Source organism: Mustelus asterias, chromosome 12 (genome assembly GCF_964213995.1).
Source record: "Mustelus asterias chromosome 12, sMusAst1.hap1.1, whole genome shotgun sequence".
NCBI classification, from domain to species: domain Eukaryota; kingdom Metazoa; phylum Chordata; class Chondrichthyes; order Carcharhiniformes; family Triakidae; genus Mustelus; species Mustelus asterias.
In genome coordinates, this window is record NC_135812.1 from 109,851,785 (window position 1) to 109,866,730 (window position 14,946).

The following is a 14,946-nucleotide window of genomic DNA, read 5'->3' on the forward strand; positions in this document are numbered from 1 at the left end:
TGACTGTGTGTGAGACGGAGTGAGACTGTGAGACTGAGTGTGACTGAGTGTGTGACTGTGTCAGACTGTGTGTGTGACTGTGTGTGTGACTGAATGAGACTGAGTGTGACTGAGTGAGACTGAGTGTGAGACTGAGTGAGAGTGAGTGAGACTGAGTGTGAGACTGAGTGAGAGTGAGTGAGACTGAGTGAGAGTGAGTGAGACTGAGTGTGAGACTAAGGGCCCGATTTTACCAAAGCTTCGCGCCTGAAACCGCGGTAACGTTGGGTGTCGGGCCAATACCGCGATCTGCACCCGATTCCGAGCAGATCGTGGCATTACCGACACAGCCATCTCTCCCGCTCTCTTGCCCCTGCAGGAAAGAGTAATCTGTGGCTGGTAGTGTACCAGTGATGGTGTATCCCTTTACAGGCCCAGCTTGGTCCTTCTCCAGTGTCTCCTCTTGGACTTGTACTGATCTTGTAGCCGGTTTTCATGCGGATCCAGTGTGGAATCGGCCGGTTCTGCTTCATCTTCTTAGTGAGGAATCGCTTCAACCTGAAGGTTTTGTGGGATGGCATGGCCGCACGCCCACTCCGGCAGGAGGGATTCGTTCCTCCGGTGGGGAGGAGGGATCGCCCGCAGAGTGGCGGCAGGCCCCCTTGCCCCCTCCCTCCCCACCGATCGGCCACAGACTGGCAGCGGACCCCCCCCCCCCCCCGCCGCCCCCCCCCCCACCAGCCCCCGACCTGAGGATGACCGTCAGAGAGCCGCTCTCTCTGCTTTCTGCTTTTTTTTTCTTTCACGCCTGGGCGCGCTCTGTCAGATTTCTTTGGAACTGTGCATGCGCAGTTCAGAGGTCCGATCGTTCCAGCAGCGCTAAGCCCCGCCCACAGCGCGGATCGGACCGGAGCCGGCAAAACGCATATGGGCGCGCTGGAAAGAGGATTCCAGGCGCGGATCTATTTGACGCCCAGATTCGGCACTTAGACTCAAAATGGTGAAATCAGGCCCTGAGTGTGAGACTGAGTGAGACTGAGTGTGTGACTGTGTGTGACTGAGTGAAACAGAATGTGTGACTGTGTGTGATTGTGTGCGACTGTGTGAGGCTGAGTGTGTGACTGTATGAGACTGAGTGTGTGACTGTGTGAGACTGTGAGAGACTGAGTGAGACTGTATGTGTGACTGTGTGAGACTGAGTGTGTGACTGTGTGAGACTGAGTGTGTGATTGTATGAGACTGAGTGTGTGACTGTGTGAGACTGTGAGAGACTGAGTGAGACTGTATGTGTGACTGTGTGAGACCGAGTGTGTGACTGTATGAGACTGAGTGTGTGACTGTGTGAGACTGTGAGAGACTGAGTGAGACTGTATGTGTGACTGTGTGAGACTGAGTGTGTGACTGTATGAGACTGTGAGAGACTGAGTGAGACTGTATGTGTGACTGTGTGAGACTGAGTGTGTGACTGTGTGAGATTGTGAGAGACTGAGTGTGTGACTGTATGAGACTGTGAGAGACTGAGTGAGACTGTATGTGTGACTGTATGAGACTGAGTGTGTGACTGTGTGAGACTGAGTGTGTGACTGTATGAGACTGTGAGAGACTGAGTGAGACTGTATGTGTGACTGTGTGAGACTGAGTGTGTGACTGTGTGAGACTGTGAGAGACTGAGTGTGTGACTGTGTGAGACTGAGTGTGTGACTGTATGAGACTGTGAGAGACTGAGTGTGTGACTGTATGAGACTGTGAGAGACTGAGTGAGACTGTATGTGTGACTGTATGAGACTGAGTGTGTGACTGTGTGAGACTGAGTGTGTGACTGTATGAGACTGTGAGAGACTGAGTGAGACTGTATGTGTGACTGTGTGAGACTGAGTGTGTGACTGTGTGAGACTGTGAGAGACTGAGTGTGTGACTGTGTGAGACTGAGTGTGTGACTGTGTGAGACTGAGTGTGTGACTGTGTGAGACTGAGTGTGTGACTGTGTGAGACTGAGTGAGACTGTATGTGTGACTGTGTGAGACTGAGTGTGTGACTGTATGAGACTGAGTGTGTGACTGTGTGAGACTGTGAGAGACTGAGTGAGACTGTATGTGTGACTGTGTGAGACCGAGTGTGTGACTGTATGAGACTGAGTGTGTGACTGTGTGAGACTGTGAGAGACTGAGTGAGACTGTATGTGTGACTGTGTGAGACTGAGTGTGTGACTGTGTGAGACTGTGAGAGACTGAGTGAGACTGTATGTGTGACTGTGTGAGACTGAGTGTGTGACTGTGTGAGACTGAGTGTGTGACTGTGTGAGACTGTGAGAGACTGAGTGAGACTGTATGTGTGACTGTGTGAGACTGAGTGTGTGACTGTATGAGACTGAGTGTGTGACTGTGTGAGACTGAGTGTGTGACTGTATGAGACTGTGAGAGACTGAGTGAGACTGTATGTGTGACTGTGTGAGACTGAGTGTGTGACTGTGTGAGATTGTGAGAGACTGAGTGTGTGACTGTATGAGACTGTGAGAGACTGAGTGAGACTGTATGTGTGACTGTATGAGACTGAGTGTGTGACTGTGTGAGACTGAGTGTGTGACTGTATGAGACTGTGAGAGACTGAGTGAGACTGTATGTGTGACTGTGTGAGACTGAGTGTGTGACTGTGTGAGACTGTGAGAGACTGAGTGTGTGACTGTGTGAGACTGAGTGTGTGACTGTATGAGACTGTGAGAGACTGAGTGTGTGACTGTATGAGACTGTGAGAGACTGAGTGAGACTGTATGTGTGACTGTATGAGACTGAGTGTGTGACTGTGTGAGACTGAGTGTGTGACTGTATGAGACTGTGAGAGACTGAGTGAGACTGTATGTGTGACTGTGTGAGACTGAGTGTGTGACTGTGTGAGACTGTGAGAGACTGAGTGTGTGACTGTGTGAGACTGAGTGTGTGACTGTGTGAGACTGAGTGTGTGACTGTGTGAGACTGAGTGTGTGACTGTGTGAGACTGAGTGAGACTGTATGTGTGACTGTGTGAGACTGAGTGTGTGACTGTATGAGACTGAGTGTGTGACTGTGTGAGACTGTGAGAGACTGAGTGAGACTGTATGTGTGACTGTGTGAGACTGTGAGAGACTGAGTGAGACTGTATGTGTGACTGTGTGAGACTGTGAGAGACTGAGTGAGACTGTATGTGTGACTGTGTGAGACCGAGTGTGTGATTTTCCAGCTGCTCTTGCCCCAGGACTGGAAATTCCCACCCGAGGTCAATGGACCTTTGCACGGTCCACCGCATTTTCCGTCCAGCCGGCTACAATTCCTATGGCGGACAGGACGGGAAAATTCCGCCCCGAGTATGTGACTGTGTGAGAGTGAGTGTATGACTGAGTGCGTGACTGTGTGCGGCTGACAGTCTCACACAATGTGTTGTTTACTGTTAAACAAGGGTTTTTTTAAACATCATGATCTTGCAGCTCACAGCTTCAGTGATGTCATTGTTGCTGGCTTGACTGGAAATGTCCTTTTCTTACTACTGAAGTGGTTTAAATGGAGTTGTTTGTGTTTACTCTGGGATTAGTTTTACAATCCTGCATTGTTAGGAGGACACACGCAAGCTGCCAGAGGTAGCAGTAGAGGCGGGTACAATTTTGTCTTTTAAAAAGCGTTCAGACGGTTACATGGGTAAGATGGCTACATAGAAGGATATGAGCCAAACACGAGCAATTGGGACTAGCTTAATGGTTAAAAAAGGGGCGGCATGGACAAGGTAAACCTTTATGACTCTATGACGCTAAATTCTTAAATAAACTTTGTTTGATAAAAGCTCCCTAGTGGGTCTTTTGAATCACACCTGAAGTGGAATATCTCATCTTATCTGAGCCAAATTCAAGATGCAAAACTTATGATTCAGGCGGGATCCATAAAACACTTTGGAGTTTCTAACCTGAACCATAACAACAGTCACACTCCCAACCTCACACACGGTCCAGAATTTTGACCTAGCCACAGTGAAGGACGATACTACTACACCTAATGTTTACTGTTGATTCCCACTTTGCTTGATTAGTTAAGCCGGGGTGTGGACTCAGAGAATAGAAAACAAACTGCAGGAATTGCTGGGAGCACAGAGCTATGAGCATTAGGCAGACATTAAAAAAAAAATCATGGAGAAATTTCCTATGCACAGAACAGCTGGCGTATAATCTCTGCATAGCTCCAAGATATAAAATATACAACAGTAGACTTGCCCATGAAGCTGAAGCCCATTAGAATAACGGGTTAAAATGGAGACAAAGTTGATTGAATGACAGAAAACCAAGTGTTGGAGCGAATGATTGTTTTCCAGACTGTGGGAATGTAGATGGTGAAGTTGGGCAGGGTCTCTTTCTTTTTGCTCGATTTTTATAGATGATCTAGGAGGGCACGGTTTCAAAACTGGTAGACGACATAAAACCAGGAAGCACTGTGGACTGTGAGAAGTATAGTGGTAGACTTCAAGAGATGAATCACACCTGAATTTCTACAAAGATGCAAGAAAGCAGACAAGATACCGAAAGGACTACAGATCACGAACCCACTCAGGTCAACCTATAACACAGACTACGCTGAGAGACTTTGCCGTCGCACCTCTCTCACCCTCCTCAACCACCTCATACACCAACTCTACAGCAAACGCCGCAGCCTGGAAACCAAGATCGAATCCATATTCTCAACTTGCGCTCAGGACGCAGACCAGCTGCGAAACTCTGCCAAGCAGACGAGACAAAGGAACTACACCATCTACATGCACACCAAGAACAGGAAACTTGAGAAACTCGGCATCACCACCAGCAGCAACCAAGCCTCCCCCGGTACCACAGTAGGAAACAGTCCCACTGCAGGGAAGTCCATTGTCAACTTGTCCGACTACACACTTCAACCAGATGAAATCGAAGTTCTCAGCCGAGGGCTTAATTTTTGCCCCACCACCAAAATAGACCCCATCAGTCTCGCAGCAGACACAGAGGAATTCATCAGGCGAATGAGGCTGAGGGAGTTCTTCCACAAACCCCAAGAGGCCAACAACGAACACAATGAGACAGCCAATGAACTGGAACAGCCGACAGAGAGATCCGCAGTGCATCCGAAGAGGAAAGAGTCGAATTGGACTCCTCCGGAAGGCCGCTGCCCTCGACTTGACATGTATGCCCAAGCCGTCAGGAGGTGCGTCAACACCAAATTCATCAGCCGCACTCACAAGACAGCCCCGAACATCACCCAAGCACAACGTAACGCCATCCACGCTCTCAAGACCAACCGCAACATTGTCATCAAACCAGCAGACAAAGGAGGGGCCATCGTCATACTGAACAGAACGGATTACTGCAAAGAAGTGTACCGACAACTCAACAACGAGGAACACTACAGACAGTTACCTGCAGATCCGACCAAAGAACACACCCGTCAACTCAACACTCTGATCAAGACCTTTGATCCGGACCTTCAGAACACCCTCCGTGCTCTCATCCCACGTACTCCCCGCGTTGGAGATCTCTACTGCCTCCCGAAGATACACAAGGCAAACACACCTGGCCGTCCCATCGTATCGGGCAATGGGACCCTGTGCGAGAACCTCTCCGGCTATGTCGAGGGCATCCTGAAACCCATTGTTCAAAGAACCCCCAGCTTTTGTCGCGACACGACGGACTTCCTACAGAAACTCGGCACACATGGAGCAGTTGAACCAGGAGCGCTCCTCGTCACAATGGATGTCTCAGCACTCTACACCAGCATCCCCCATGACGATGGCATTGCTGCAACGGCCTCAGTGCTCAGCGCCAACAACTGCCAGTTTCCAGATGCAATTTTACATCTCATCCGCTTCATCCTGGACCACAATATCTTCACCTTCAACAACCAGTTCTTCATCCAGACACACGGAACAGCCATGGGGACCAAATTTGCACCTCAATATGCCAACATCTTCATGCACAGGTTCGAACAAGACTTCTTCACCGCACGGGACCTTCAACCGGTGCTATACACTAGATACATCGATGACATTTTCTTCCTTTGGACTCATGGTGAACAATCACTGAAACAACTCTATGATGACATCAACAAGTTCCATCCCACCATCAGGCTCACCATAGACTACTCTCCGGAATCGGTTGCATTCTTGGACACGCGCATCTCCATTAAGGACGGTCACCTCAGCACCTCACTGTACCGCAAGCCCACGGATAACCTCACGATGCTCCACTTCTCCAGCTTCCACCCTAAACACGTTAACGAAGCCATCCCCTACGGACAAGCCCTCCGTATACACAGGATCTGCTCAGATGAGGAGGATTGCAACAGACACCTCCAGACGCTGAAAGATGCCCTCATAAGAACAGGATATGGCGCTAGACTCATTGATCAACAGTTCCAACGCGCCACAGCGAAAAACCGCACCGACCTCCTCAGAAGACAAACACGGGACACAGTGGACAGAGTACCCTTCGTTGTCCAGTACTTCCCCGGAGCGGAGAAGCTACGGCATCTCCTCCGGAGCCTTCAACATGTCATTGATGAAGACGAACATCTCGCCAAGGCCATCCCCACACCCCCACTTCTTGCCTTCAAACAACCGCACAACCTCAAACAGACCATTGTCCGCAGCAAACTACCCAGCCTTCAGGAGAACAGTGACCAAGACACCACACAACCCTGCCACAGCAACCTCTGCAAGACGTGCCGGATCATCGACACAGATGCCATCATCTCACGTGAGAACACCATCCACCAGGTACACGGTACATACTCTTGCAACTCGGCCAACGTTGTCTACCTGATACGCTGCAAGAAAGGATGTCCCGAGGCATGGTACATTGGGGAAACTATGCAGACGCTGCGACAACGGATGAATGAACACCGCTCGACAATCACCAGGCAAGACTGTTCTCTTCCTGTTGGGGAGCACTTCAGCGGTCACGGGCATTCGGCCTCTGATATTCGGGTAAGCGTTCTCCAAGGCGGCCTTCGCGACACACGACAGCGCAGAGTCGCGGAGCAGAAACTGATAGCCAGCTTCCGCACACACAAGGACGGCCTCAACCGGGATATTGGGTTTATGTCACACTATTTCACATAAATATTTCTGCTTTTTTCCTCCTGAGTCTTTATCATGCGATCCTAGAATCAGAATTTATGTCACACTATTTGTAACTCCCACAGTTGCGTGGACCTGCAGAGTTTCACTGGCTGTCTTGTCTGGAGACAATACACATCTTTTTAGCCTGTCTTGATGCTCTCTCCACTCCCATTGTTTTGTTTCTTAAAGACTGGATTAGTTGTAAGTATTCGCATTCCAACCATTATTCATGTAAATTGAGTCTGTGTCTTATAAGTTCTGTTTGTGAACAGAATTCCCACTCACCTGAAGAAGGGGCTCAGAGCCTCGAAAGCTTGTGTGGCTTTTGCTACCAAATAAACCTGTTGGACTTTAACCTGGTGTTGTTAAACTTCTTACTGTGTTTACCCCAGTCCAACGCCGGCATCTCCACATCAAGACTTCAAGAGGACATAGATACACTGGTGGATAGAATGAGGAGTGGCAATTTAAAATAAAGGAAAAAATTCATACTCACATTGACAAATAGATTTACATAGAAACATACATAGAAAATATGATAGGTCACACGACACCAGGTTATACAACAGCTTTATTTGAAATCACAAGCTTTTGGAGCGGTGTTCCTTCATCAGGTGAAGTGGAGAGAGGCTCACAGGCACAGAATATACAGGCAGAGTGATGATAGCCCGATACTCACAGGTAATCAAGAGTGTCAGCAATAAGTACAGACAGTGTAGTGCAGTGTAGGCCGGCTGAATAACAAGTCTTTACAGATAATCACGAGTGCTAATAGACAAATGCAAGCAGTTAAGTATAATCAGTATGTGGAAAGTATCGACAGGCTCTATGACAAGTGAAGGGATGACCTAAGAGCTGATAATTTAAGGCAGAGATATAATTACAAATAATTAAAGAGTAAGTGTAGACCAAATGTTTCCTCTTGGGGCAATCTCGAACAAGAGGTCACAGGTATAGGTTGAGAGGCGGTAGATTTAAAACTGAGATGAGGAGGAACTACTTCTCGCAGAGGGTGGTGAATTTGTGGAACTCGCTGCTCCAGAGCGCGATGGAGTCTGAATCATTGAATGGATTCAAGAGGGAGAGAGATATATTTCTAATGAAAAAGGGAAAGAGGGACATGGGGAAGAGGTGGGGAGGTGGATTTGAGACCAGGGAGAGATCAGCCGTGATCTGATTGAAGAGCCTGCTCAAAGGGCTGAATTTGCGGACTTCTGCTCCTAATTCCTATGTTCCTATGTGTGTGATGTGTATACACTGTGTGCGATGTGTATACAGTGTGTATGATGTGTATACTGTGTGTGTGAAATGTGTTTACAGCTATGACTGTGCGGCCAAATTCCCCTCCAATTCAATTTTCAAGTTTGCTGATGACACACCGTAGTGGATCGGGTCTCAAACAATGACAAGACAGAGTACAGGAATGAGATAGAGAATCTGGTGAACTGGTGCAATGACAATAATCTCTCTCTCAATGTCAACAAAACAAAGGAGATTGTCATCGACTTCAGGAAGTGTAGTGGAGAACATGCCCCTGTCTACATCAATAGGGACAAAGTAGAAATAGTCGAGAGCTTCAGTTTTTAGGCGTCTAGATCACCAACAACCTGTCCTGGTTCTTCCACATGAACACTATAGTTATGAAAGCTCACTAACGCCTCTACTTTCTCAGGAGACTAAGGAAATTTGGCATGTCCGCTAATACTCTCACCAATTTCTACAGATGCAGCACAGAAAGCATTCTTTCTGGTTGTATCACAGTTTGATATGGCTCCTGCTCTGTCCAAGACCACAAGAAACTACAAAGGGTTGTGAATGAAACACTACATTCTCACTCTCTTCTTTCCCTCTCTATGAACGGTATGCTTTGTCTGTATAGTGCACCAGAAACAATACTTTTCACTGTATACTAATACAGGTGACAATAATAAATCAAATCAAATCAGTGTGTACATTGTGTATACAGTGTGTGTGTACAGTGTGTATGATGTGTATAAAGTGTGTGTGCGATGTGCATAGTGTATGGGTGATGTGTATATAGTACATGTGTGCGATGTGTGTATAATATGCATAGTGTGTGTGCAATGTGTATACAGTGTGTGATGTGTATTGTGTGTGTGCAATGTGTATACAATATGTATGGTGTGTATACAGTGTGTGCGATGTGTATACAGTGTATGTGCAATGTGTATACAGTACGTGTGTGCGACCTGTATACAGTATGTGTGTAGGAAGTGTATAGTGTGCATAATGTGTATACAGCATGTGTGCAATGTGTATACAGTGTGTATGATGTGTATACAGTGCGTGTGATGTGTATTGTGTGTGCAGTGTGTATACAGTGTATGTGTAATGCTAGTGTGCGTGTGCAATGTGTATACAGTGTGTGTGCAATGTGTATACAATGTGATGTGTATACAGTGTGTGTGCGATGTGTATACAGTGTATGGTGCGTATACAGTGTATGTGTGCGATGTTTATATAGTGTGTGTGCAATGTGTATACAGTATATGGTGCATATACAGTGTGTGTATGCAATGTGTATAGTGTGTGATGTGTATACTGTGTGTGCGATGTTTATATAGTGTGTATGCAATGTGTCTACAGTGTGTATGGTGCGCAGTGTGTGTACGATGTTTATACAGTGTGTGTGCAATACGTATACAGTGTATATGGTGCACATTCAGTGTGTGTATACAGTGGGCAGCATTTTCCCCAAAGGAGTGCTGAGTTGCGCGCTGGTACTGGGGGAAGGGGGGGGGGGGGTTGGGGTCTAAGCCTCAGTGAGCCCAGCCTCAGAGCTCTTGGGCACCATTTTGCAAGGGTTTCCCGCTCCTACACTGCACTGGAAGACCTCTTGCCTTCCCCCACAGACATTGGGATCCACTCCCCTTATTGATAGCAGGTTCCCCCACTCCCTCCCTGACATGGGTCCACCTGAATCGAGGCATTGGGGTCCTCCTGATGGGTCCCCCTGCCTGATCCCTGACGTGCCCCTATTCTGATGCCCCTCATGCTCCACACCTGCACGACCCCCGCCCCCCCCCTACCCAGCCCACCGTGCATTGGCCCTCCCCCATCATAGCTGCCACAGAGGCCCCTACTTGGACCCCACACCCTGGGCACTGCCGGGTTGTCCAGTGGGCAGTGCCAGGTGGGCAGTGCCAGGTGGGCAGTGCCAGGGTGACTGGTGGCCATACCCCTGGCCACTCTGGGCTACACTGACCTCCCAGCCACCTGGTGGGTGTCACGTGTACACTGGGTGTGACGGGTATTTAGGGGCGGGGCTGCGTTGCCATGGAGCTGGGCTGTCCGGAGGGTGTTGCCATGGCGCTGGGCTGTCCGGAGGGTGTTGCCATGGAGCTGGGCTGTCCGGAGGGTGTTGCCATGGCGCTGGGCTGTCCGGAGGGCGTTGCCATGGCGCTGGGCTGTCCGGAGGGCGTTGCCATGGAGCTGGAGGGGGTGTGCCGGGAGCTGGAGCCGGGGGCCCCGGGGAGCGGAGACTGGGAAAGGTTCCTGGAGACCGGCGGCATTCGCATCCACCGCCTGCTGCGCCCGGTGAGGGAGAGCCCGGGGAGCAGGCCCACAGCCCGGGGATCCAGCCCGGGGAGCAGGCCCACAGCCCGGGGATCCAGCCCGGGGATCCAGCCCGGGGATCCAGCCCGGGGAGCAGGCCCACAGCCCGGGGATCCAGCCCGGGGATCCAGCCCGGGGAGCAGGCCCACAGCCCGGGGATCCAGCCCGGGGAGCAGGCCCACAGCCCGGGGACGGAAGGCCCCGAGCCCAGGGGAAGGAGACAGGGATCCGGGGTTTGGGGCCGGGGCGATTCCCGGGTGTTCAGCGTCAGGCACTGAATGGACTTTAAACCAGAGACTCGGCCCTGGGCCCGGTTCGCAGCGTGAGCCCGAGCAGCGCTTCAGGCAGTGACCCCGACCCCCAGCTCCCCCCGACCCCCAGCTCCCCTCGATAACCTGCTCCCCGACCCCCAGCTCCCCCCGACCCCCAGCTCCCCCCGACCCCCAGCTCCCCCCGACCCCCAGCTCCCCCCGACCCCCAGCTCCCCCCGACCCCCAGCTCCCCCCGACCCCCAGCTCCCCCCGACCCCCAGCTCCCCCCGACCCCCAGCTCCCCCCGACCCCCAGCTCCCCCCGACCCCCAGCTCCCCCCGACCCCCAGCTCCCCCCGACCCCCAGCTCCCCCCGACCCCAGCTCCCCCCGACCCCAGCTCCCCCCGACCCCCAGCTCCCCCGACACACACCCCCCGACCCCCAGCTCCCCTTGATAACCTGACCCCAACCCCCAGCTCCCCCGACACCCCCTGACCCCTAGCTCACCCGATACCCCCCTGACCCCCAGCTCCCCCCCCCCCCCCCCATAACCTGACCCCCAGCTCCCCCTGACACCCCCCGCCCCCCCCAGCTCCCTTCCCCCCCCCCCCCCCAGATCGTGGGTCATTTACCCATTGGGGACATGTCAGTCTCGGGGCTGCCAGGTTGACAATACCCTCCCAGTTTAAAGGATTGTATTTCGGATCTTGCAGGGGTTTACCCAGTGCCCTGCCAGCAATTATTCTGTTTTGGTTCTATTGGAATCACAGATTAACGTCTGTATTCTGCCAGCATCATGTGTGAGCTGATGTTGGTTTAGGGATGGATAAAATCCTGGTTCTCGTCAAAATAACACTGCTATCTTGTACATCCACCTGAAGAGATGGGACATTAGCTTAATGTCACATAGTATTGGCGTTTGAGATGCCATAGCATACAAGGCTTTGGGGCAAGTGCTGAAAAATGGGATTAGAATAGATAACTGCTTGTTGGCCAGTGCACACAGGATGGGCTGAAGGGCCTCTTCCCATGCTGTAAAGCTCTATGACATCCAACAGATGGCACCACCAATGGTGCAGTGCTCCTTCAGGATCTGCATTGGAATGTCAGCCCAGAACTTTGTGCTCAAGCCTCAAGAGGAACTTGGACCTGGAACCCTGTGGGTCAGACATGAGAGTGCGATCAACAGAGCAACAGCCCACACTATGATTTAGCAACAGATTGACGGCACCTTTGTTCAGAGACCAAAGTGAAAATATCTCCTCAATCTGATTTACTCTAATCAAATGTTCCTGACCTGGGAGTGTTTGATGCAGTGTTTGGGATAGAGCAGAGGGAGCTTTACTCTGTATCTAACCCTGTGCTGTACCTATCCTGGGAGTGTTGATGGGGTTGGCCATTCCCAGGAGTGTAGGGAAGCTGCTGGTGGGGGTCTACTGGTTTTCTTGGCACATTCTGCATGTTTTTACCATCTTCTCTTGTGTCCCATCTCTGCCAGACCACCAGATGTAGCTTCTTGCTAACATCTTCATTTTTGGATGGCTGTTATGAAGTTCTTGAAGGATAGGTCTTTGAGCGGGATGTGGGATAACTACCCAGGCTCCCCACAAGAAAATGCCATCTTTAATTCTGGGTACTTTGTTGCGTACGGCTTTGTCTTGTGCCGGACATTCTTGCATTCCTCCATTTAACATGTGGCCGAATTTTGCCAGTTTGGATTACAGGGTCAAAGGTAGGGTTCTGAAGACTGTGGAGGAACAGAGAGATCTTGGGGTCCATATCCACAGATCTCTAAAGGTTGCCAGTCAAGTGGATAGAGCTGTGAAGAAGGCCTATAGTGTGTTAGCTTTTATTAACAGGGGGTTGGAGTTTAAGAGCCGTGGGGTTATGCTGCAACTGTACAGGACCTTGGTGAGACCACATTTGGAATATTGTGTGCAGTTCTGGTCACCTCACTATAAGAAGGATGTGGAAGCGCTGGAAAGAGTGCAGAGGAGATTTACCAGGATGCTGCCTGGTTTGGAGGGTAGGTCATATGAGGAAAGGTTGAGGGAGCAAGGGCTGTTCTCTCTGGAGCGGAGGAGGCTGAGGGGAGACTTAATAGAGGTGTATAAAATGATGAAGGGGATAGATAGAGTGAACGTTCAAAGACTATTTCCTCGGGTGGATGGAGCTATTACAAGGGGGCATAACTATAGGGTTCGTGGTGGGAGATACAGGACGGATATCAGAGGTAGGTTCTTTACGCAGAGAGTGGTTGGGGTGTGGAATGGACTGCCTGCAGTGATAGTGGAGTCAGACACTTTAGAAACATTTAAGCAGTTATTGGATAGGCACATGGAGCACACCAGGATGATAGGGAGTGGGATAGCTTGATCTTGGTTTCAGATAAAGCTCGGCACAACATCGTGGGCCGAAGGGCCTGTTCTGTGCTGTACTGTTCTATGTTCTATGTTCCAAGTTTGCTGAAATTGGTAAGGAATCCATAAAGTTTGATGCCATGATGACTTTGACCATTTTTGGTGGTGAGGGTAAGCTTCTGAGCAAAGGTAGGCAACCTGGGGCGTCTGCTATCTGTGTTTATGGTCTATGCTCCAGGGTATACTCATTAGGCACTTAACAACAGTGCCCATCACTGTATTCAGGCTGACGCTATGGGAGGAATTGTTTTGTGCTCAGAGGTTTATGATGGTAAATTGTCGACCATTAACATATTGATGAAATTTCTTCACTGTGAGCACTATTGCCAAACCCTCCTTTTCAATCTGTGTGTACCCTCATTCCGTGTCGGTTAATGTCCGTGAAGCGTACACAATCGGACACTCCACCAGCGTGATAGTACTGCACCTATTCCATAGGGAGAAGTGTCGCTTGTTATGACCAGTGGCTTTTCCGGGTTGAAATGGGTCAGTATCTTATTGGATGGTAATTGATGCTTGTCCTCCGGTGGTTCTTTTCACACCCACTTCTGATGCTTTTTTTCAACAAAGTACGTCGGGGTGCCAGTAAGGTTGCCAAGTTTGGAATGAACTTTCCATAAGAATTTACGAGGCCAAGAAACAATTTGCATTCCGTCGTTTTCCTTGGTGTTGGAACCTCTTTTATGGCTCTTACCTTTTTCTCGACTGGTGTAGTTCATCTTTGTTAACCCTGTATCCGAGGTATGTTACTTCAGCTTCTGGGAAAACAGATTTTTCTCTTTTTAGTCTGACCCCAGCTTCTGAAAACCATCACTAGATTTCCTGTTTGTAGTGTTCCTTGACAGTTGCTCCTGTGGCTAGAACATCGTCTGGGTAAACTGCTACTCTGGGTATTTCCTGCTTTCCATTACTCTTTGGAATATGGCGCATGCCAATGATACCCCAAAAGGTAGACGAGTATATTTGTACAAACCCTTGTGCGTGTTTACTGTCATATTTTCTTGATTATGCTTCTAATTCTAATTGGAGGTACATGTGACTCATATCCAACTTTGTGAAGATCTGGCCTGTGGATAATTTTGCATAAAGGGCTTCTATTCGCAGCATCAGATATTTGTCTAAATGAGACGCTCTGTTTACTGTCATTTTATAATTACCACAAAGGCAGATTGTGTTGTCTGGCTTTAAAACCGGAACTGCTGTTGTGGCCCACTTGGAAAATTGCACGAGTTAAATAATCCCCAGCTCTTTTAATTGCTTCAGTTCGGTCTCTACTTTCACTCGTAGCCTGTGTGGCATTAGTCCTGCTTTAACAAATCCTGGTTGAGCATCCGGGTCTATATAAAGTTTTGCCTTGGCCCCTTTTATTTTTCCAAGGCCTGTCTGGAAAACTTCTGGGTGCTTTCCTATTTCCTCATATGTTACCAGTGCCCATTTTGAAAATTTGCTACCAATCGAAGTGGATTTTTTGCAACCAGTCCCTTCCCAAAAGGCTGGTCCCTGGTCCTTGTACCACTATCAATAATACTGAATGTTGCAGCCCCACACGCAGTCATCATTAGGGTGGCCTTTTGCCGGTTATCTCCCTCTATTTAATTAGCCTAAAGGAAGTACCTCATTCT

At 49.7% G+C, this 14,946-nt stretch overlaps 1 protein-coding gene across 1 annotated transcript in view; it reads left to right on the top strand.

The window, feature by feature from the left end:
- The first annotated feature begins 10,377 nt into the window (after window positions 1–10,377).
- pctp (phosphatidylcholine transfer protein) overlaps window positions 10,378–14,946 on the top strand; it is a 34,402-nt gene continuing 29,833 nt past the window's right edge. The window contains exon 1 of the mRNA XM_078225880.1: window positions 10,378–10,635. Coding sequence (XP_078082006.1) covers window positions 10,405–10,635 — 231 coding nt within the window. The 5' untranslated portion in view covers window positions 10,378–10,404. The remainder of the gene's footprint in view (window positions 10,636–14,946) is intronic.